At 40.5% G+C, this 22,918-nt stretch overlaps 1 protein-coding gene across 4 annotated transcripts in view; it reads right to left on the bottom strand.

The window, feature by feature from the left end:
- Window positions 1-13,734: 13,734 nt before the first annotated feature.
- The window catches only part of GRIK1 (glutamate ionotropic receptor kainate type subunit 1), a 159,743-nt gene continuing 150,559 nt past the window's right edge, over window positions 13,735-22,918 (bottom strand). For 3 of the 4 annotated variants that reach the window (XM_026857956.1, XM_026857972.1, XM_026857981.1), the window contains one exon: window positions 13,735-14,223. In XM_026857956.1, coding sequence (XP_026713757.1) covers window positions 14,068-14,223 — 156 coding nt within the window. In that variant the 3' untranslated portion in view covers window positions 13,735-14,067. Of the gene's footprint in view, window positions 14,224-22,168; window positions 22,335-22,918 lie in introns of all 4 variants that reach the window. The other variant, XM_026857964.1, reaches the window with a different exon arrangement.

Raw genomic sequence — 22,918 nt, 5'->3', positions numbered from 1 at the left:
GATTATCATAACCCTGGATTTTTCCCCATTTTTGTAGGATGGAGAATGGGATGTAAGGACTTGTATGCGTTCTCTGATTCTATCAAAATATAGCCCTTGAGCTCGTAGCAAGACCAGCTTTCATCTCGTTTGCACTGAGATTAGGGGGTTTGTGAACTACTCCTTTCTTCTCTTTCTCATTAGGGCATGTCAGCTACCCTATTCTTCATTTTCCCACCACATAGGCTTTGTCTAGGCTGATTCCTTTACACTCAATTTTCTTCATAGCCCATTCCCCTCACATGCATGCATAGGATTTTCTCTTCCCACTCAGTTCCTTCCTTCCTTTATTTTCTCCCCTATTATTTCTCCTGTTGAAGTTGCATCTTACTCACTCTCCTTTTAAATGCCTTTGCCTTTTCCTGCAGATCCTTGTTCAGGAATGCAGCTTTTTGTCAGTAATCTCCCTTTTTGTTGTGTCTTTTAGGCAGTCTGGGTTACCATTCCAGGGCCCTTCCACTGGCATGGCATTTTTGCCTGGCTCTGGGACCAGCCCTGCTGGTGGGAGCTTCATGGGGGGCTCTGGAGCTCCTGCCCCCAGTCACACCTTCCTATAGACATTCTCCCTGAGGACGAAGGTTGGGTGAGAAGTACAGTGTTAAGCCATCTTTATCAAAGGATCTCATCCCATTTATTTTCCCATTAGTGGATTTTTCTGAGGGAGAGAACAAACTTCGGTGTATGCTTGCAGCTCACTTATAATTGGGAACACACATCACTTTCTGGTGCGATGGCAGTGCAGCATGGCATCCCTTTGACACACTTATTCCCTCTTGACTGACATTTTCTGTTCAGCCATGCTGACTCTCCTCACATCTTCCTTCCCTTTGCAGCCCTGTCCACTGTTTTGCATCTTTACTTCTCGATGCCAAGCTTATTTCTGATCATGTTGAGCAAAACTCCATTGTCCTCTGGTAGGTGTTGGAGCCATAGTACCTGTCCAGTTCATTCCTCCTGCCACTCTCGTGACCCACTGCTGCACTCTGAACCCCTGATGTGCTTTAGAATTGTTGGTTCTTACCTCTCATTTATGGTCATTAGTTAGTCATCATCAGGAACCGCTTATTTCAGCCCATTACTCTGTGATAAAAGTAGTTGGGATCACAGTATTTGCCTATGAATGTTATCCATGCTTTCTAGCACTTGAGATACTAATCATCTCTCCCTGTTGATTACAGGAATTTACAGCATGCTGCAAACATTGCACTACTGCCTATAACTAACTAAATAGAGTATATTCTGGCTCGGCTCTGGCTAGTTATTTTAAGTGTCCCTTCCCTCTTCCTGGTTCACTCTGCCCTTGGATCGGGCCTCGTTGCCCTCTGCAGAGCCCTGGGGAGGGACACGCAGCGGGGCCAGGGCTGACAGACCCGAGCTGAGCCCTTCCCTCAGGCCCTCTGGGTGCTGGGACACATGGTGCCCAGCTGAGAACATTCAGGTGACTGTGTCTGAGGTACACGCCTTGCAAAGGGGGTCGCCTCACTTCTGTAATGGCATTCTGGGTGTAGCAATGCTCTAGTGACGCTGCATGTCATCCGTTCCAGGCCACCATGGGATGGACAGAAAGTTTGTCTTAGCAGTGCTGCCCACTCAGAAAACCTTTATTATGAGAACAGTGTTTTTAGAGACTACTTGTCTTCCCCAAGGCAGGTTCACAGTGAACAAGGCAATCCTAAGAGAGGTCTGGCCTGTTCCACTTCAGTCCTTTTACATCCTCTCCAGGCAATCTGCTCCAGTGCCTCCGTGTCACTAATGTTCTTCTTGCTGAAGTCTGAATCTGAAACTTCTTATCCCTGTGCTTCAGACAGCGAATGGTATTTCCTCTCTGGAGGAACCTTTTGTATATTTGAAAACCATCATGTTTCCCCCCAACCATTTCTGGACTAAACAACCTCGGTTCTTTCATCTGCCCACACAGGTGATAGTTTCGGACCTCTGACTGTTGTCACCTCTCTCCTCTAACTTCTACCCCTTTTAATCTCAAAGTACAGCACCCAGACCTGGGCACAGTACTCCAGCTGGACTCTTGCCGAAGCAGAACACATTAGTTAAAGAGGTGTCAGCGTGTTCCTTGCATGTGCACAGCCATATATCTAAACTGGCACGTTTGCTTTCTCACACAGCAGTATGAACAGTCATTTATAATCCCTTGAACCTCTTTTGAAGGACTACTGCACACTCATTTGCTCTCTGTCCCGCACATAGGCAGCTGGTTATTCACACACCAGAGTGGTGCTTTACATTTGTCCTTCCCGGATTGCATCCTACCTGTCTCAGGGGAGATTTCCATCCTGGCAAGATCACTTTGCCTTATCACCCTGCCCTCCAGAGTGTTTGTGGATACTCTAAAGCTGGGATGCTCTGCAAATAAGTGTATTGTCTCCTCCCACCATGCAAAGTATTTATGGAAACGGTGAATTGATACTAACGTAGTGAACATCTATTTTGACATTTTGTTCAGTGCGATACATTTCCAATTAACTAGTTCCCTGGGATTGTAAAGGTGATGCAAACAGTATTGTATTAGACATATAAACCATTAGGTGTATGAGTTGGTCCTTCAATAACTACAAATAATTTGTTCATAAGCTTTTTGCCTGCTTTGCCTCTGTGGCATAAAAAAGTAGCTCAGTAATGCCTGTCATCTTTATAGGATAGTGCTGAGGAACTGAAAAATTAATTTCTTGATGTAAGATTACCATCTTTCTTACAGTCACTGTTTATCATTATACAAAATTTTGGATCTGTTATCAGCTACTTCATCTTCAAACTTTTTCATAGACCAGCTAGATACATCCCATCCAGACAGTCTTCACAATGTAGAGACAATATATATATTTCACTTATCTGACTTAACCATCCACTTGCCTGAAAGCTACTACATTTAAATCCTATGTATGAATTTCAAGTAAATAAAGTTGCTTAAACCTTAATCTAAATTGTTACTAGGTGTGTGTCTATCCTGCATAATAGAGTCAAATGCAGAAGCAAACAAGTCAAGCTGGTGCCTCTGCATAATGCAGTGCAGCTTAGACATATTACATCTGGAAGTGCCTCCAGTTGTGGTCCAGTGGGTTGTCCAGTGGCATGGCATCCTTGTCCAGTGTCCCCACTGAACACTGTAAACTTGCCTTCATGGATCCAAAACTCCACAGGAAAGCCCAAGAGCAAAAGCCCTTTCAGCCTCACTACCTTCTATGCTGTGGTAGGGAAGTACCCTAAACTGCTGTTTATGAATATTTGTTTTCATTATGACATTTGCTGCAGAGGTAGACCACTGTGAGCAGTTTTTCCAGCTTTTAATTTTTTTTAAAATATCATGCATGTGAGGTATACATATTGGTGACATGCTGGTAACTACCTACAGAGATAAATCTGAAAGCAATATAAATAATTAATATATATTCTCCCTATTGAATACTTAGCATTAGGTCTCATTAAAATCAATAGATGGAATACAGAACAAAAGGATATATACTTACTGAATTTAGCCCTTAGATAACTCTCTAATTGTCAAATAGGTCATGCTAGTTAGAAATTGATTTAAACCAATTTTATTTTGATAATGCCAGCTGTCACTAAGTGCTGCTGCCAGTGATTGTCTTCCCGTTCACTTTCTTTATAGGTGAGAAAGTCTTGACCCTTAAAATACGAGTGTGTGAGCTCTGGGGTGTGCAGCCAAGCTCTGTGCAGTTTTGTGGAGGTGTGGGTACTTCACACGTTAAGAACAGAAGCTGGAAAAGATAATTTAGCCATCAACAGTTTGCTGTCTTTAATTAAACAGTCAGAACAAGCTTTATATCTGATTTTATATCACTGGGCTATTCAAGGGTCTTCTAAATGGGCTACAGTTATTGAGCTCCAGATCTGCACTGAAATGTGTCGGTAACTTAGATGTCTAGTGGATAGCAAAGACCACCTTGTAGGGTTCAGTCTCTGACTGGGGTAACATTTTTTATGAAGAAAGGTAGGTATTCATTTGGGAAACATAGAGACACTGACAGCATGCTGGAAAAGCTTTCCTCAAGCCTCAGAGCAACCCCTAGAGCTACTCAGACTGATTTAATCATCACAGAGAGATTACGTAATCTATCATGAACCTGGGTTTTATTTTTTTTTAAGATAAGTAATTTTCTATTTATTTTGAAAAGGAAGCAGGGGAAGCAGAAAATAAATGTGTCTGTAAAGAAAGCTGTCATTTCTGAGGACTTAATGTGGTAACATCTTTTTGACAAGAGAAGCATTTGTCAAATGCATATGAAGCTTGATTCTTGTGCTTTCTCTTTCCTCTCAAAAGAAGTAGAACCACTTGATTTTGTTGTTCTGGTGGAGATGCAGATTCATGGGTGTGCACAACGTTTGTCAAAAATAAATGGCAGCCTACTCAACACCTCCGAGTGTGAAATCCTCTAGAAGGATTTGCAGGATGCAGATGTTCTCCCCAGCCCTCTGCCCTGGCCGGTGGGGGACCGATACCCAGCCCCTGCCTTCTGAGCAGGCTATTAATCTGACATGCAATCTGATTGAATGAAACGGGGTAAATCCCTGTTGGATAACAAAATGCTAGATTAGCAGTTAGGAAACCTGTGATTAGAGAGATTAACTGCTAAAGACATCATTCTTTCAGATGTAAAGCCTCCATTTTCATTTAGAGCTGGTAGTCCGTGAAAAACGACTGCACTAGCAATTAGGAAACTGTAAACGCACTGACCTGCAGAAGGGTGATTGAAGCCTAAGATAACTTTGATAGCAGAATTTCTTGCTGTTTGCTTGTTAGGCAACCCATTTTTCCTTCTCAGGACATTAAGCCTTTGTCTTCTAAAAAAATCATGGTTGGATTTTTTTGTTGTTGTTGGGGGTTTTTTGGGGTTGGGTTTGTTTGTGGGTTTTTTTGTTGTTTTGGGTTTTTTTTTTAAGAAAAAGAGGGATTCAGTACTGGCTACAACAAGAAGCAAAAGTCCCTTTCTTTGGCTTTATCATTTCATTAGGTATGCGGCAAGAGCTTTTAAGGAAGGATGTGGCTGTAAAGATCAAAGGGTTCCCACAATTTTCTGAGCTGCCTGCTCGAAATCTACCACTGGATGTTAAAGGTTACAGAAGTCTTCTCTAGTGTCACTTGCAAAAGCTGTAATTTAAAAAATAATTGTTGAAATATGATACATGTTTTAATAGGCACTGTTAAATTAGTTGACTAGTTTAATTCAGTATAGACATGGTACTTGGTTTTTGCTTTGAAATGGCAAGCAGGATCTTTAGAAAACATACTATAAATATTTTTGCAAACATTTCTGCATCTCTTTCCGAGTGCCAGGTGGGAGTTCAGCACTCTACTGCTCTAAGTACATGTGCATAAAACCTGAAAACGTGGTAACTACTAAATAAAAGAGAAATATGAATATCTTGTAGAAACCTGAACCAAAAGCTTTTGAGGATCTGTGTTTATAACAAGTTCCCTTTTTCTACAGAATAAAGATGGCAAAAAATTGAAAATGGGGAATGCAGAACAGGAGAAAAAAAAAACCAACAGCCTTCATATAGGATATATTAGGGATACATTTAACATGCATTAAAAGTGATTTCTCACATTTCTCCCTTTCCAGAGACATGATAGGTAAGTAATTAGAATTGAGTTAAATCATACTCAGAGGTGTAATTTTGCAGTAAACAAAAACCCACAACAACCTTCATTTAAACAACTGCTTTTGAATATACTGCTAGGACTTAACTGTAGCTTTAGGCTTCAAAATTCTTTAAACAACACACTTCATGCTTGATTAACAGAGACTTTTGCTAGATAGCTCTCTGTGGCTCACTCCCACTGAAACCAAGACATTTTCCCCTACAGACAGGAAAAGTTAGAGTTCATGTGCTGCAACTAAAGCACTCTGGACATCACTCGAGGCAGTTTCTCTAGTCAGTATTTTCAGCAGCATAATGCTGTGTGCATGAGTAAAAGCCTGTGGGGAGAAATTTCAACTCCACCTGTGGATAATTAATTACAAATTTTCCAATGTCACTGCTTGGGAACTAAGGAGCTCACAACCAGCTAGCCAGAGCAAAGCCTTACAAGTCTTTATCATCTCCATTGCCATCCTGCAACAAACAAGAACAAGTCTCCCCATACATGCTTTTTTCTCTCTAGCTGTGGTAGTTTGCTACATCTCTTCACACAGTTAAAACATCATCCACAGTGCTCTCATCTGGTCCTGCCTCACTGCTTTTTGAGATCAGATTTCCTTAGTGTTGTCATTTCCAGACAGAGATGGTAGGCAGCTCTATATTTGTTCTTGGGATATCCTTAGAAATCGCTCAAAAACATTTTAACACTTTTGTAGCAAGATTGGTTTTTCTCACAATAAACCATGGAATATTTTTGCTGCAGGAATGTGCTTTTCAGCAGAAAACTAAGCACCAAAACCACAAAAAAAACCCAAAACAAACAAAACCCAAACCCAGATGCGGCAGCCTTTCATGCTATTGCTTTGTAGAAAGCTCAGTGGTGGGGGAGGAAAAAAAAAAATTAAGCCTCTTACAATGTCTCCTTTACTGTATATTTTGTAACTAGCAGAGTCTGATATCAGCTGTAGGCAAAACCAGAAGGAGGTAAAATGGGTCAACTGATGAGTAATTGGGTTATTTGAACCAATTACTCCTCTGAATGATAACTCACCAGGCTGGAGTTCATTTGGAAGTTGGGGATAGTGCAGGCCCAGTAACCTTGTAAGTGTTCCTTACACTATCCCTCTAAAAAGCTCAGTAGCATCCCAGCTTTTAGTACTTCATTCATCCCTGTAATTGTCTCTGCAGTTTTCAAGGTGAAGAGTCCTCCCTGCTGTAAGTGTTCTGGGGCTATTAAAAACTAAATCACCAGTTCTGTAACAGATGTTCAAGTGCACTTTTGGGTGGAGGTGCTACACACACAGGACTGTCACAGCAGCCTCCCCCCCCATTTGGCTGCTGAGGTGTTGTGTGCCTGCAGCTTCTGGCACCACATTGCTCTAAAATACAGGAAACAATCAGACCTACCCTTATATCTCCCTGTCCATCGGTCCAGGTTGTACCCCGAGGATACAGAAACCTGCATGGAGAGAGGCACACCTGCCCTGGTGTGGCAGGGAGGCGAAGCAAAGAGTAAGACCTCCCTGGCGATTCCTAGCAGTTCTTCCCCCATGCCCATGGGCTCAGCCCTTCCCCAGAGCCCAAGAGCACCAATGGGACAGCCAGCACTTGGATCTTTCCCAAGGGTGATACCTACTTCTTGATGGTCTGCTCAGAAGGACACCCAAAGGGGTACAACATGCACCTCAGAATCATCTAGGTTGGAAAAGACCTTGAAGATCACCTAGTCCAACCATCAACCTCCAGCAACACAAAACCCTATAAGGTCTGCCTTTTTTTTTTTTTTTTTTTTTTTTTTGGACAGACAGACAGGACAGACACACACACTGTGCATTGTAGCAGGATGGCTGTGGACTGAGGTAGTCCTTGTGGACAAAGCAAGCCCAGTCCCTAGGAAGGAAGGGGTTGGGGAATTCCCTGGGGAAGGAAAAGTGGATTGCAGACATACAGCTTTCCCCAAATCCCAACAACACAGCAATCAGGGGTGGGATGGGAGGAGCTCAGCAGCTGGCCACACTTGCCTGAGGGTGAATGTGTTCCCACCTTAGAGGCTTCAGGGTGCAGGAACCAGAAAGGACACCAGCAGTCACTTTCCAGCTGCAGTTTGTACAAAGCCAGTTTGCTAGTTACATTACCCCAAACAGGATAAGGTTTCTGGGTGCCATCCCCTTGCAGGGCTGAGGCCCTGAGCTGTGCTAAGGGAGGGAGAGCTCTTAGAAAATATATCCAAGATCCACTTTGCTTTTGAAAGCCTTGGCTAAAGATGTGTATCGCATCACACAAGGCAGCTCTGTCTGAAGCAAAAAAACCTATCAGATTCCAAACAGCACCTTATCTGAAACTGCTGGGGAGCTGAAAAGTGTTATGGGCTGATGCATGCCTTTATGCATTTCAGAGCGGATGAGCACAGCGTTATCTGGTTCAGGTGTTTCTGTAATTGTGATTCATTAGGCTAACCACAGCGTTGGGTGGCTAGCACCTGTGTGCTCCTGCTGGGTTGGTGTCAGTGCTCTCAGCTGTGATAGGAAACATATGGCTGTCCTGGCTGGTTCCAGATTTTTTCTTCCTTTTGTAGTCTCTTTACGATGTAATTGTTAGCCTCTGCAGTACTCAAGGTGCTGTTGCAAGAAGCCTTTAAATGACCCGGGGGCATGATTAGTCTGATAACTTTTATCCATCCCCCTGAGTAGGATTGCCTGCATGCTCTCTGTAGTGCACAGCTGCCACAGGGACCCATTCAGACGTGGGCTGTGCTGGCAAAGCTTCTCTTACCCAGGGAATCATTTCTCCTCCACCAAGAGGCAAGAGGAGGACTAAGGATATTTAGTCCTTACTGAGGATATCTGTGTTTTTCATATTATTCAGTTAGGCTGGAAATCTGGCCTCCCCCCAAGACCTCAGCTTGTGGGAGACTGCTCCATGTCACTGAGCCCACACATGGGTCTGGGCCATAGATACACACAATAAACAGGCTACCCAAGTGTGAGTCTCATCTCCTGGGCTGTGCAACTGCTACCAAAATCTAGAAATGCAAGGGAGAGCTTCATGTCTTAACACTAATAGCTATATAACTTTTGCACTAACAGTAACGGAGTCTGAATTTGTGGGAAGTGACGAGGCAAACAGGAGCATGACTCGAGTCAGAATTCATCAGCAGGCAAACCATGTATCTTTATCAATCGATGGGGCTAAAATAAAATTGCAGTCGTTTGACAGCTGTAAGTGATGTGTCTTTAAATAGTGGCAGTTCTGATCACTGAGAAATCCTGACTCTTGCAAGCTTGACAGAGAGTAATTAAGGGACAAGCTCAGCAGTCAATAAATGCCCCATGGAATTACAGGTTCACAGCAGACCCACAAGATGCAGTCCTCTGACAAAGGCCCCAAAATGTAGTAAGCTGATCCTCATTTGTTCTGCTGTGGCTTATCAATCATGCTATTGGGCTGGGCCCTGAGAGCACAGCTTGAACAGTTGCTTATATATTTCCAATATTCCTTCTTTTCCACTAAGATTGTCCTCCCATTTTCTCAAGAAAGTTAAGGGATGTTAAATAATCCTTACTGAGCCTGCAGACTGGTGGTGGGTAACTGTATGGGAAAGATCACCTGACACTAAACCAAGGCCATTTCTGGAATGAAACACATTAAAGCCATTCAACAGCATCTGTCAATATTGTATTTCTTTTCTATGAACAATGAGGATGCATGCCTGCTGCTGCCAAGATAGAGATCTAATGAGGCCACTGGCTTTCCTAATGGCTAATTTCTAATCAGGCTTCTCTGCTACCACATGCTTCCACTCAGGAAAAAAGGCAGGAAGATGATATTTGTTGGGATATTGTGAGAATGTCAGAGTAATCATATCTGTTACTACATCAATATGTAAGATTGCCTTGTGCTTGTCCTTCCTCCCTCAAGACAAAGCAGCTTTCTCAGTCATGGAGTGAATTTACAAGTAGCATCTGAAGCTAAGTAAAACGTTTCTAGTGATACAGCTTGATTTGCAGGAAGGAAGGTGCTTTAAAAAAGGATTTGGTTTTGCTTTAAACATATCTACATACAGAAAATATGAAGAGTAGCATGGCTGTGAGTATAGCAGACACACTGGACTGTATGTGTACAGATGTGTGGAGGTGGATCCTGTCTAAGCAGTGTACGAGCAGCCCAGCCAGTGACCTAAACATGTTTGGAAAAGGGTAGAAAAGGTCACAGCTCTGAATCAGGACAGCACGTGGCTGAATCCTTAAATATCAGTGGGATTTAAATATATCCCTAAGCATTTTCTTTAGCTACAAATTTAGCTAGCTGAAATATTAAATATTCTGTTGACTCAAGGTGGGAGACAGAGTAGTCTTAAACTCCCTGCAGGTCTGTAGGTGTTCTGAGCTGTGCTCATGGCCAATGCCAGGGGAGCATGGGAACACCGGAAAATGGTCCCCACAGGACAGCAGGTCACCACTGATCTGAGGTGGGAGCAAACACTGGGAGCAAGTGTCCTTTGAACTTGTCGTAATCTCATCTTAATCCTTTCCATATTTTCTTAAAAGGAGGTCAATTAGCATGAGAGTCACAGGCCACCAAAGTGGTGCTGTACTGCTGGTTTTATATATATATATATATACATAAGTATATGTATATACTGAGGGGAGAGGCCAGACTGATAGGGTAACCTGTCTCTGGATCACTAAAAACATCAAGGGAGAAAGCAGAGTAATGGGTTCTGTTAGTGGTTTGTGGCTGCTTGGAGGATTTAGAGAACCCACATTTCACACGTTAGTTCACACCTCAAATCCACCCAGTATTTGGGGAAAATTTATATTGGGGTGGGGGGGATATTGGGGGGATTTTATAACCAGTTATCAAGCTACATTCTTGGAGCTGGGAGGGAAGGTCAAAGCCACACATCATGATGTGTTGCTTTCTCAAATCATAGAAGGTTAATTAGCTCATTTGCAGCAAGTACAGTTTGTTAAACTGACATCTGAATTCAGCACAAAAACTTCCTGATATGCTGTGACTCTTTCAAGATATAAAAAAGAAAAAAGGAAATCAAAGAAGAACCAAATATGCTTTATTTATTTTTTTCCCACTGTCACATATTTCTTCCTTGACAGCAAAGAGCTTCATTTATTTTCTCCAGCACCATTTAATAAGTGGTAGACCACTAATACTGATGGGAAAGTTGAACTGTAAAAAGTAACCAAAGAAAGTTGTCTCTTAGTTTCAGGAAAACAGTAGATTTTTAAAAAATGGAACTTGGAATTCTTTAACCTCAAGGTCTAAGCCACAAAAGAGAGTTCCCTAGAAAAAAAAAAAAAAAAAAAAAAAAAAAAAGAAAAAGGAAAAAAAAAAGGCTTGATCATAAATCTTTTGTCACTTTTAAATTATTTAAAAATGCCTTAGCTGAAGGCTGTGGATGGCAGAGCAGTAGAGTTACACAGACTGAAAAATAATAACCTGCTTTTCAATCATGGTATTATAACAGTGCTGGTGGTCTGAATGGCCTGTTTGTAACCTGATGATGACATAAATAAATGAAACTACTTTTGGAAGTACAAAAGCACCTTATTATAAGATCTTCTATGAGCTCTCACAGCCAGGGGCTGGTTTTCTTAATTATTGCTTATCAGCCCAATGTACCCCTGCAATATATAGCAGACTAAACTTCCCAAAAGCAGGCACAGATATTAGAGCTTCCTACTGTAGTCACTTTAAAAGAGACCATTCTCCTTCCTTTCCCTTAGGCTGACTTCGCTGAACCTCCTGAGAGAAACTCCTGAAGGGTAGAGACAATCCAGAAGAAATGCTGGAAAATGGCAGTAATAATTCCTATCTTCAAAGGAAGGAAAAGAAGAACCAGGGAGTTTTGGGGTTGGCCAGTTTCAGTTGCCTGGCAAACACTTGCATGGAAGAACTACTTTATAAGTAATCGGTAGGAAATGAGCAAGAGTTAATATGAATCTGTCAAAACCAGGTCTTGTTAATCTGATGAATTTCCTTCTTTAACAGCTTAATGGGACCTGTGGGTGAGGGAAGGGCTCCTTAATAAGCCTCTGATCCTGTCCTCATGACATTTTCATAAACATGTAGGCCAATAGGCCAGATGACATATACTATATGGTAGCTTGAAAAGTGCTATTAACTCTCAGAGCTTCATTGTCAAAACTGGGCAGATCTACAGGGGTCTGTGCACCATCTGGGACTCCTTTACGGATGGGTTCTAGAGAGTACATTTGCTAAATTTTCAGGTACTACCAAGCTGGTTCAGGCAATTAGCATGGCTGGGGACAAACTGGTCTGGACAAACTGGAGAAACAGTTCAGTAAAAAAAATACCACACCACAAAAATGTGCAATTCCACACGGTGACAGACCTAAACTCAGCCTGAAATTATCATTGCCTGTATCACAGAGGGGTCACCCACCTCGCCCAATTCAGTCAAGGAGATCTCCTTGCAAGGTGTGTGAGCAGCAGTATGGCCTCCAAGACACAGAAGACATTTTTCTGCCCAGCTCAACATGGGTGGAAAAGCAGATCTAGTTTTGGGCATCATATTTTGAGAAAGATGTGGACTAATTATAGAGAGCCTAGGGGAAAGCAGTCGTAATGGTGACAGGCTTAGAAAACTTAGCCCTCGTGGAAAGGGTAAATGAATGGAGGTGTCTTCTAGTCTATAATAATACGGAAATACCTCACTAATGAAGCAGGGCTTTTATAAGCAATACTGTTCATTGCAGATTGACCTTTCCATGCACCATAGCATAGAAAACTCACAGGGGGATGTAGGGAGTGATGGTGTAAGGTGAAGATGGAGGAGAGATTTCTCTACTCAAAGGCTTTCACATTACTTTCTCCTTTTGCAGAGGAAACGGCCATAGATGCAAGGGAAATGTAATCAATGGTAAGCACTAAATTCCTTGGGGGAATATAAAGTCCCTTAGGACAATAAAATGTAACACTTTGCTGAAGCACCTGGGTAATGAACATTACCACAATCTGAAGCAAATATTGTTGCTACAGCTCAGACTTGCCTGGCTCCATGTGCTGTGCAGAAAAGGAATTGCTGGCTCCAGTCCTCTGGTTCCCTTTTCCCAGCCTTGCCTTAGGACTTGGGATAGACCTGGACAGACCAGGTCTATACATATAACCTGACATGTAGGAAGGCAGGGGTACAGGTCCAGGCCACTGGGTGCAAGGGTCACCCATCTCCTACACTCACCATATCCCCTGAGGTGCAGATGTGCCTGCATTTCACCTGTTTCCTTTCCCAGGCATGTTCAGAACTGGCTGGCACCAATAAAAGCCCCAGGAACAACAGAATTAGTAACAGAGACAACATAGCAATAAATCTAAATGTGCTTCACCTCACTCCAATATAAAGGTACAATTTTTGGAGGGAACAATGTGGGGAAGGGATATCTTCTGCTATGATCTGTCATTGTTCTTCAGATGGGGGTTTCTTCACAAAAAGAGACTTAATTTCTCCTTCATTGTTCAAACATTTTGCTGGTTCCCCCAGCAGTTGCAAGAGAAGGTTTAAATTCCCAAGCATTGGCTGCATTCCTGTCAGATGTCATTATCTTTGTGGTCAAGACTGAATATTCTTGGCTCTAATTTCTAAGTGATTTTAATTTTGAAGTCAAGAATCGTTTTATTGGTATCAGGAGCTGGAGGATACAGCAGGGTGATGATGTCAGTGTTGTCTTCCCCTGTTCACTGATCATTACTTGTGTGATTTTGTTTTTTCTTTTTGAATATCTAGCACTTGGAGCCATGGCATTACCTAATAATCATATTTAAAAAAAAAAAAAAAAAAAAAAAAACAAGTTTCTCACAGAAAAGAAGCCAAAGAGTGTTCCTTACAGTATCATGGAAAAAAAAAACACAACAACAAAAAAAACCAAAACCAACAAACCTCATTGTTGAATACCTTTGTATTTAATACATTTTTGTCATCGCTTATGAGCTAATTTTATGAATTTTTACTTTGGTCGTCTGGGTCCTGGTTTCTACACAAGTGTGTTCAGTAGAACTGCAATCTTTTCCTCAAAAGGAAAAAAAAAATCCACTCCCAGGTTATTGGAAAAAAGAACCCTGTCTCTTGTTTATTCATTTATTTAGAAAGCACATACAGCAATGCATGGGAAGGGGAAGAGAGATGCAAAACAGGTGAGCATACAAATCCATCTCAAAAGAAATAGTGAGACACTTTCCAGATGATTAGTAGTACATCAGTCTATGTGAGCATTTAAACTCTTGTACCTCTAGTTTAAAAAAAGAAACCACAGAGAATTTCTGAAGAACAAGGTAGATGTCTATATTTCAGAAATCCCACCACAATCAACTTGTAGGCAGCAATGTTTCTGTTTTGTTTTCTGTTCCTGATATTTCCTCAGAGATTTATCTTGCTCATGCTATGGTTTCTTTCCTCAGTGTCCGCCTCTGGTGACAAGTAAGGATACTTGTGAAAGAAGATTTCGCCTTAGTTCTCGACCTTTTCTTTAACTTCTTCTGATGCTTGAGTGAAATTCCAAGCTCCTCCATTATCGCATTGAAAGAAAGACACTGGTGGAAGATGAAAAATGGCATTAAACACTTCTCATCGAAGGCAGAGTTCAACCATACCCTTTGCACAAATGTGGGCTTTTAGAAGCAAGCACCTGAGCTCTTACTGGCGGGATCAGAAAGCTTCTCTACCAGCTTTGAATAAGCCCCTAAGGTACAACAGGTATGTCTGTATAAATCATGGGTTTTCCCTAACTTGGCTTTCATTGAATTTAATTTAACTTTGTCTTAACTAAAGCTGACAATGAATGTTTCTGAAATTCTACACAGACACATTTGAAATGTTTTGGTGGCTTCATATCATAAAACTTACCCTTTTCAGTAGGTAAATTTCCTCCTGACCTTAAAAGAAAAAAGATCTTCTTTTTTAAATCACATGTATACTAGCCACAAAAAAATTGGTATACTAGAAAAAGCAAAGAAAACCATTTTTGAAGATTTCTTTGTGGTATAGTTATTTTCCCCTCATGAAATTAACAGACATTTCTATAATATAGCACAGTCCTCAATCCTCTTCTTTCTTTGGAAAGAATCTTTTTCAAATATTGTGTGTTGAAGGAAGGAGAAAATTACCACAAGAATAGGTAGCTGAATAATTTAGAAGAAAAGCAGAAATCTTTTTTCTTCCCACTATCACATCACAGCAGTAACAAAGACATTTCAGGTAAGCGGAAACATCCTTTAAATCTACATATGGATTACATGTAACACAAAAAACCACAAAGAGACTTTAAGTGGAAGTATCTAGCAATGAAAAAAATGTTCCATGCAAATATATATAAATAGATTATTTATATATAAAATGAAGTGATGGTAGCAGCATGAAACAAAGCTTTAACGACTTTACCTTCATCAAGTTGAATAAATCCTTCTTACCAAACCATTTCTAGAACTGCAGAACTGACCAGCTTTAAAGCAACTGGTTAAAACTACAGTTCTTGTAAAATTACAGCAACAGCACACAGACATGGTTCTCTGTATCAAATACAAATTCCCTTCTAGAGTGATACCAGTGCAAGGTAAGCCATGTTCATTTCTTAACCGCTAATAATCCAATAGTGACCTCAGTTATACAGGGCTAAAAAAAAGTAAAAATAGATATACTATTCAAAATGGAGAAAATGCAAGCTTTCCTAGTGGCCAGCTATTCTAGAGGAATATTTTCAAATGCAAAAGAGACTGTGAGGTTAAACACGGATCAAGGATAAAAATTTGTTTAAGGTAGCTAAGGAATCCCAGAGAAGGGAATCCCACACACCGTGCTTCTTCCTCTCCACTGTAAACTCTTCCTATAATGTGTGTAATCCCGGTTCTGCAAACAAGCTCAAGACATCAGTGCATCAGCGTGTGTGTGTATATTGTGTGTATGATCTTGCATATGTCAGCGTGTCCATTTGTGGGATAAGCTGTACACAGACTAAGATCCCATAGTATGTTAAATCTATAAATCAATATGCTCTTTCTTTGAGATGCTTAATTTTTGTTCATCTAAAATTCTTTAGTATACATAGATTAAACTACTATTAATTCATGCCAGCCCCAAAATGTAACAGACATAGACCAAGGCAGTGTACTGCTTTTTTTTTCTTTTTTTTTTTTCCTCCAAATTACTCTCTGGTAATATAGGAATTTGCCGGTGCAATTATCATTTAAATATTCCCTTTGACAATGTAATATAGGAATTCCAGCTTTACTGGAGTTAGAGTCAAAGGTGCCTGCTGCAGCCCCACACCCTCTGGAAGCAGAGGGTGAAGCAGGTGTCATCCTAAAACAGACACTATTTCTATATTGCTTCAGGCTTTTTTTAGAGAGTAGCACCACTTCTTTACAAACTAATAAAACTGTATGCTCTACGTGGCTGACTTAGCATGGATAATTTCTCTCTACTATCTTACTTTTAACTGAGCTTTCAAAATCTAGATTACAAAGTGATCCCAGAACTCCGTGGCAAATAAGGAAATGATAATATTAACCGTTTGTAGGATTGATCAGGTTTATTTTTATTTTTCTTCCTCGTTGTTCTTACTAACCTGTATGTTATGTATTTAATAATATCCATCAGTCTCTGAAGTGTGCATACAGGGGTGATTTCTGCAGGTGATATAGTACATTTTGCTGCCTTGTTAATAGGTTTGTATTTTAATTTTCCAAACGGATTTGTATCATTCAGACTATGAAATTATTATAATGCTTTTTAATTTCACATCAACAAAATAGTTCCATGAAGATCATTTTACATCTGCAAACAGACATTTAAAACATATTGTTGACATTAAGTATGTGAGGTTTTTTTAATATCTGGCTACATGATTTATGAAGTGCCCGCTGGTTCCACTTCCAACTCCCTTTTGAATTTTCAAATAAATACTTGTCAGAAAGACTTCAAGCTATTCTTATGAATGGCTTTAATTTGCAGGTCATGTCTAAGAATTAAACTTCTTCCTAATTGTTCATCAATAGCAGTTACATCTAAAACTGAATATAAAAGCATTACTGTTGTCCTTGATGACCTTTTCTGTAAACTGATTGTGTTTATCCACCCAATGAAGTATGGAAGTAGGCCATTCAAAATCTGAAAGGGCTCTGCCTTACTGAGACCTTCTCCTATCCCCTCCTGGCAGCACACAGCCCCAGTGAGTTGATTATCCCACAAAAGAGAACAAAGCACACTCAACACACATGGGAGTGGGCTCGGCCATCCTACAGAGACGGGAGGAGGGTTTACAGTGACAGCTTCCTGGATCTTACACCTTGCAGCTCCTGCCTCTGGCTTTGAAAAAGCACAAAAGCAGTTTACAGTTACATTACACTCAGTTTTGAGGAACTTAAAACATCACTGGCGTGAGTTTTGTCAACCTGAAACAATGAATTAAATGTAGATTTAAGACTCAGGACTGATCCTTCAAAGATATTTCAGTGGTTATGGATATAACTACAGCTGATCAATTTTTACGTTTTCCTGTGTCTGAGATCCTACCACCTCTGAAAGAAACAGTTGGAGGTGGCAAAAAGCATTAAAAAACCTAGGAGACGCAGGGCCTTCTCTGTCCCTCTGCCTTCGCACATAGCTTCAGATGTGTCTAAAAGAGCGATCTGAGATGACACTTTGAACTTTCAGGGGTCTGGTTAATCATTCAGAAGAACAGTTACACGTGAACTTTCTTTTGAGCCTCAGGAAGCAAAGCTCAAAATTCTGTTTATCTCCAAGCCTGTGTGTGCAATTAGGAAACTGATGTCTGAAAACTGGAATTGCCCTGAACATTTCAAGCAGTAGAAAAACTGTGGTACAGAGCATGTACGAACTCAGCCAGAATGCCGTAGGATTTACAGAAAAATCATGGGCGAGGAACACATTCAGTGGGGACTCCCAAGATGGCCCACTGAACAACACCATGCCTGCAGCATAATTACATAATTACTTTAAAAAAGGGGATGGTGGCATTAAAATTCCATTTAAAAGGGTAATATTCTGTTATTTTAGTCTCATATTCAAATAGCCAGTCTGAATGGGTTTCCTTAAAAATCCATTTTTTTATTACATGCTGTTAAGTCAGCCCACTTTTGAGGTCTTACCCAGAATGAGAGCAGAGTAGGCACAGAGCAATACATTTAACAACAGAGTAATAGGTTTAACATTTTGCTTTTAGTCAGCTTAACTTTCTCATTCTAGCAGTGTCAAATTGCTGCAGGACATGGCATGTGAGGCTAAAAGGAAATGTCATCCTTTGAAAACAGAATAGATTTTGCTCTCCTTGTGATGTGAGACTTTCTTCACCCTTTGGTCATTTCAGCAGGCTGTAAAAGCTTGGTCATGAAGCTCCCAAATCCTTCCTTACACTCCCATACAGAACACTGTTAAGATTTAGGATAATTACAGATCCAGAATTTTTAAAGTAACATAAAATAAAGTAGAAACAAGACTGAAAAAGAAAAAAAAAATGTAGTCAGGATTTATTGATCTGCTGCTTATGCTGCTGGGCTACCACCAGAGACAAGACTTTTCCATTGCATCTTATTAAAACCTTGCAAAACCAAAGAAATAATAATAATAAAAACCAAAACAAACAAAACACAACCAAAACAATAGCCAGTGAGCTGTGCTGGAGAACTATGAAATTCAAAGGATGCAGTCCAGATTTTATTCTAGAAGAACACCTGACAATGTTAGGCACAGTGAAGGAAGTGCAGAAGTCAGGATTTTTCATCTGCAGAGCCCTCTTCACTGTGGAGGACCCATAACTGGGACACTGACATGTCTTCTGCTGAAAGAAAAGTGATTTGTTTGTGCCTAGTGCACTGAAGGAAAAATATCCAAAATAGTTTTTCCTAGTGAGCAAACTGCTGTTGTGACACATTAAGAATCTGTTTGAGTATGCTGTCACTGATGGCTAACTGCATGAGGAAATCACTAAATTAAGTCTTTCAAACTGTCAGTGTCTATTGCACAGTGATTGTCAAAACAGTATGACAATAATCCATGGGGTACTTTAACTCTTCTTCAGTTATATAAACTCTTCCTCAGCTTCCTGTTTACAAGAAAAAAAAAAAAATCAGTAAAGCTACTTACTGGTCTCCCAAAGCATCTAAACACAAATGGGACTGCTCAGTGAAATAGGACTGTTCAGTGAAGGCATAGATGGCCATAGTCGTGTTTTGAGGTGGGGTTATGGCCTGCAAATGGAGGGGGTCAAGCTGATGTTTGTTGAACAAGGGGGAATTTGCAGATCTGACAACTTCACAAAAAAATTCTATTTTGCAAGAAACTCACTGAGATAGGGGATTTTTTCCTTCTTCCCCTTCTTCTCCTCCTTTTTTTTCCAAAGAGCTAAAGATATGAAGCTTCAAGGCTTTGATCCGAGAGAGATGGCACGAGCACATGATACTGTGGCAGTACTTTGAGGAAATATCAATCTGCAGAAAATATTATTGCTGTGCTAGAAAATGGTCTAGTTCCACAATGCAGGCGTATTGGTAATCCACCCTCCTCCTGGCTCTCTGAAATGGCCATCGTATTGCCTTTGTTCCTCTCATTCCTCTCTTGTCTCATCTTTGCTCCCTCCTTCTCCCTGCACCTTTGCCTAACTGGTTTGCAGAGTGTTTGATGAGGGCAGGAACTGCCACTAAATAAAGGTAGGCACACTGACCCCAGCCAAATAAACATGGCAATGGGTTGGCACTGGTTTATTCACAGCCCCTTTGCTTTCAGTGGTAGGTGGCTTCTGTGTGTTAAGTCATATGCCATTTTTTGCAAACACTCATTTGAATATTTTGGGGTTCTGAGTAAAATGCAGCAACAGCAAACCAAAAACTAATATAAAATAGCATAAGGGTATGCTTATAGCCGTTTTTCTTCCCAAACAGCTCTAGCTATGCTTTACTGGTATTGCAGTGCCAGAACTTACGGAGTCTGTTGTGGCTTACTCATCACAAGTAGAGTTGTTGGCTCTGTGCCGATTGCACAGCAAGTTCCCCATGCAGACGCACATCTGAGAATGGCTCTGGTTTGATTACGGGGACCTGGACGCAGCTGCAAGGCTGCAGGTTAGGAAGATTTGTTTTAGGAAGTGCTATTTTGTGGCCAAATTTCAAAGTATAGCAGTCACAGAAGCTTAGAGTACTGGTAAGTGGAAAATCTTTTAATGTTTTAACACTTCTTCCAGAAGCTTGTTATGTCTGTGCAGGAGTCTTCCCAGGTGCCATGCACTTCGTGAGAGATGCTATAGGCTGTGCCTTCCTTGAGCCTTCCTGTTAATCGGAGGGCACCTGCCTTTTCCTGGAGCATGGCAAACCTTGCAAAAAACTGCTTTAACAAGCATAGATTTGTTAGCACTCAGGTGGCATACCAGCTCTTGGCTACCTCAGCTGCTGGCGTAGCTGCTAAGGAGCAAGGCTTTTTAATAACTTTTTTGGTAGCTAGGTAGAAGCTGCTTTGTAATTCCCACAGGCAAGCCAATGTCTGGGAGGTTGTCTGTGGGGACAGCTAGACGCAGGGAAACGATGACTGTTACTGACAATGTAACTGTTTCCTTGACGGGTATGAAAAATGTTCGCCCCAAAAGTGACAGAAAATTTCTGGATCCTGCATTCATCTAAAAAGTAATTAGAAAACTGTTTGAAGCTGCAACCTGGAGGATTTCTTGCGTAGAGCAATGATGGAGATAAACACATTCGGAATCTTCTTTCTCCTTGGAGAGTTGAGACAAGCTGAATTTAATTAGTTTTAAGTCTCTTCTACTGGGAAACTACAAACAAAAGTGCCTTGTTAAATCTGGGATACAGAAGATCTAATTCAGGTCTTTGCTGGTAAGAAGGCTCATTTTGTGAAGAACCGAAGCTTTCAAGACCCTATTCAAACAAGTTAAAATGCCCATTTTGAGCGAGGCAATTTCTTGCAGCATCTGGACTGGAGCATAAACACTCATGCACATGGATGACCACTGGCAGAGAAGAAATGGTGTAGCCTACATCTTCATCGCAAAAAATACTTAAACTTACTACTAGCATAAATAATGCTGACCAAAAACTGTAATGCAAACAGAAGGAAAACACCGGTCACTCTATGCTCTGGCTTTTCTCAGGAGCCAGGTATAAGAAAAAACAGCTCAAGAGGAGAGCAGAGCTTTGCCACAGAATTTCAGCAATTGGGTGTGAAAGCATCCACTCGAACAAGTTTTCTAATTGCAGTAGAGTCCAGAAATGGCCCCTCAATAAAACAGATCATTAACTTGTTTGATGAAAAGGAACTGCAACGGGTAAGAAAACATGAAGTAGGTGTGAGAGGTGGAAAATGAATTGGTGAAACTGGTGGTAAACTGGCATATAATAAAATACAGGTAAAAGGTAATCAGGTATTGAAAACATGGTTGTTTGCCATGGTTCATGACAACCCGCAAGCTGGCATTTCTATACATTTTGTGTAGCTCAAACTGTTGTGATATGTTTTTTTGGTAGCAACAACAGATCCAGTCCATTGTCTCCTGCCCTGTCAGTCCCCAGACTAGCTGAGGACTAGAGGAAATCAAACTGTTATCCTTCCAGGGTATAAAAAGTATCCAGTGCCAACCTCCTACACAAAAGCTTCCTTATGCGTTTCAATATGCAAAGCAATGCCAAGGCTTTACTGTTTGATATAAACTGATATCGTGATTTTGCCATAAAGGAGTGTTCTATGATACAAAGCCTTACAATAGTGAACATCATGAATTGCTCAAGCCAATGGAATTATTCTGTGAAAGATATATACTGGGGGTGCCTGAGGGTGCTTTTGTTGAATATGTTCTTAAATGTTAATGGTTACATGGCATAAAATCTAACTGATAGATATGGTTTTGTGCTATGAGAGTTACTTGGAGGCTTTGGCTAATGAATTTTAAATGGATGAATTAAAATTCATTAAATATTGACACTGGGAATAAGATATGCCAGCTAAAAATCTCTGGCTGCTTATAATAAGAGTTCAGAAAGTTAATGGAGCCCTGCAGGTTATTTTTTCTGAGGTTTATAAAGGTTTATAAAGAACTGCCTGGCTAAAGAACTTGCTGAATGTTTCAGTGGAGAGCAAGCAAAATATTTCTCCATGCTTTTAGTAATGAGACTGCTGTTGGTTTACTCAGGTTTGGTAGGAGATGAAAAGGAGGTAAATAATTTCTCTTACCTGAAAAAGGTGAATTACCCCATGAAATGACAAGATGACAATTGTACATAGAGACTGTGATAATTCTTAAAATCTACTACAGTCTGTTGCACTCACTCTGCTGTAGGTGTAATTATTTTCTGTGATATGCATTTAAACTGCCCAAATTTCCAGGACTTTGACAATTTGCTTTAGATAAGCTTATCTCCTGCTGAAGCAAGAGACACTTTGAAGTCATTAACTATGTGTTGGTGAGTACAACTTTTGCCATTATGTGCACTGTTTAATTTTAATGCTTTCCATCGGACACACCTTTTTTCTTTCCTGACTATACAGTGTGAATTGAGGGCTGTGTTCGAATCCCTCGTTCCTCTCGGATTAACTTGCCACAGTCTAACTCCGTAGATAAGGTGGTGCCAGAGGTGGAGTTGGATGGATGGGTTTGCTTACACTGTAGTCCGTAAAAGAAACAAAAGGCCTTGCATGCAAGAAAAGAAAAATGGAGAAAATAAATAAAGGAAAGAAATAAAATTTAAAACAAACATGAGAATGAAATCAAAAGCTATTTAAATCAAAAGAGATTCTCTTTATGGAAACAGAAAAGTCACAGATTGTATTTGACTCATGCTTTGGATTAGCTCAGTGAGAATATACACTGTATAGCATTTTCCATCTAAGCTTCTTATTTCACCAGAATAAAAATAAAACTGAGAAAAATCAGAAAGTAATACGGAGTCGCTGATATTCTACTTTCTGTAAAATTACTTCTGGAAAAGAAGTATGATGTTGCCACATTAACTCACTTAAAGGTTTTGACTATTAAGAGACTGCCTATAATAAGCAATACGTTGTTGTGAAACTGTAGTACAGTTTCAGAAATGGTATATGTATGTATGTTTATATGTATCCCTGAATACTATGTTATTCACCCAACATATTGCTAAGAAAATTAACATTCCCGCATGATGTAAAGCTTTAGGTGTATTTTCATTATGACTTCAGGAATGCATTGCCTTTCCCAGACTCTTGAAGAGTTTCCAGGATATTCTGTACCATATTAAC

The sequence above is a fragment of the Athene cunicularia genome, assembly GCF_003259725.1.
Source record: "Athene cunicularia isolate RWA chromosome 1 unlocalized genomic scaffold, athCun1 chr1_part1, whole genome shotgun sequence".
Classification (NCBI taxonomy): domain Eukaryota; kingdom Metazoa; phylum Chordata; class Aves; order Strigiformes; family Strigidae; genus Athene; species Athene cunicularia.
Note: the sequence above shows the minus strand (reverse complement) of the source record. Positions and strands in the feature narration are given on the sequence as shown.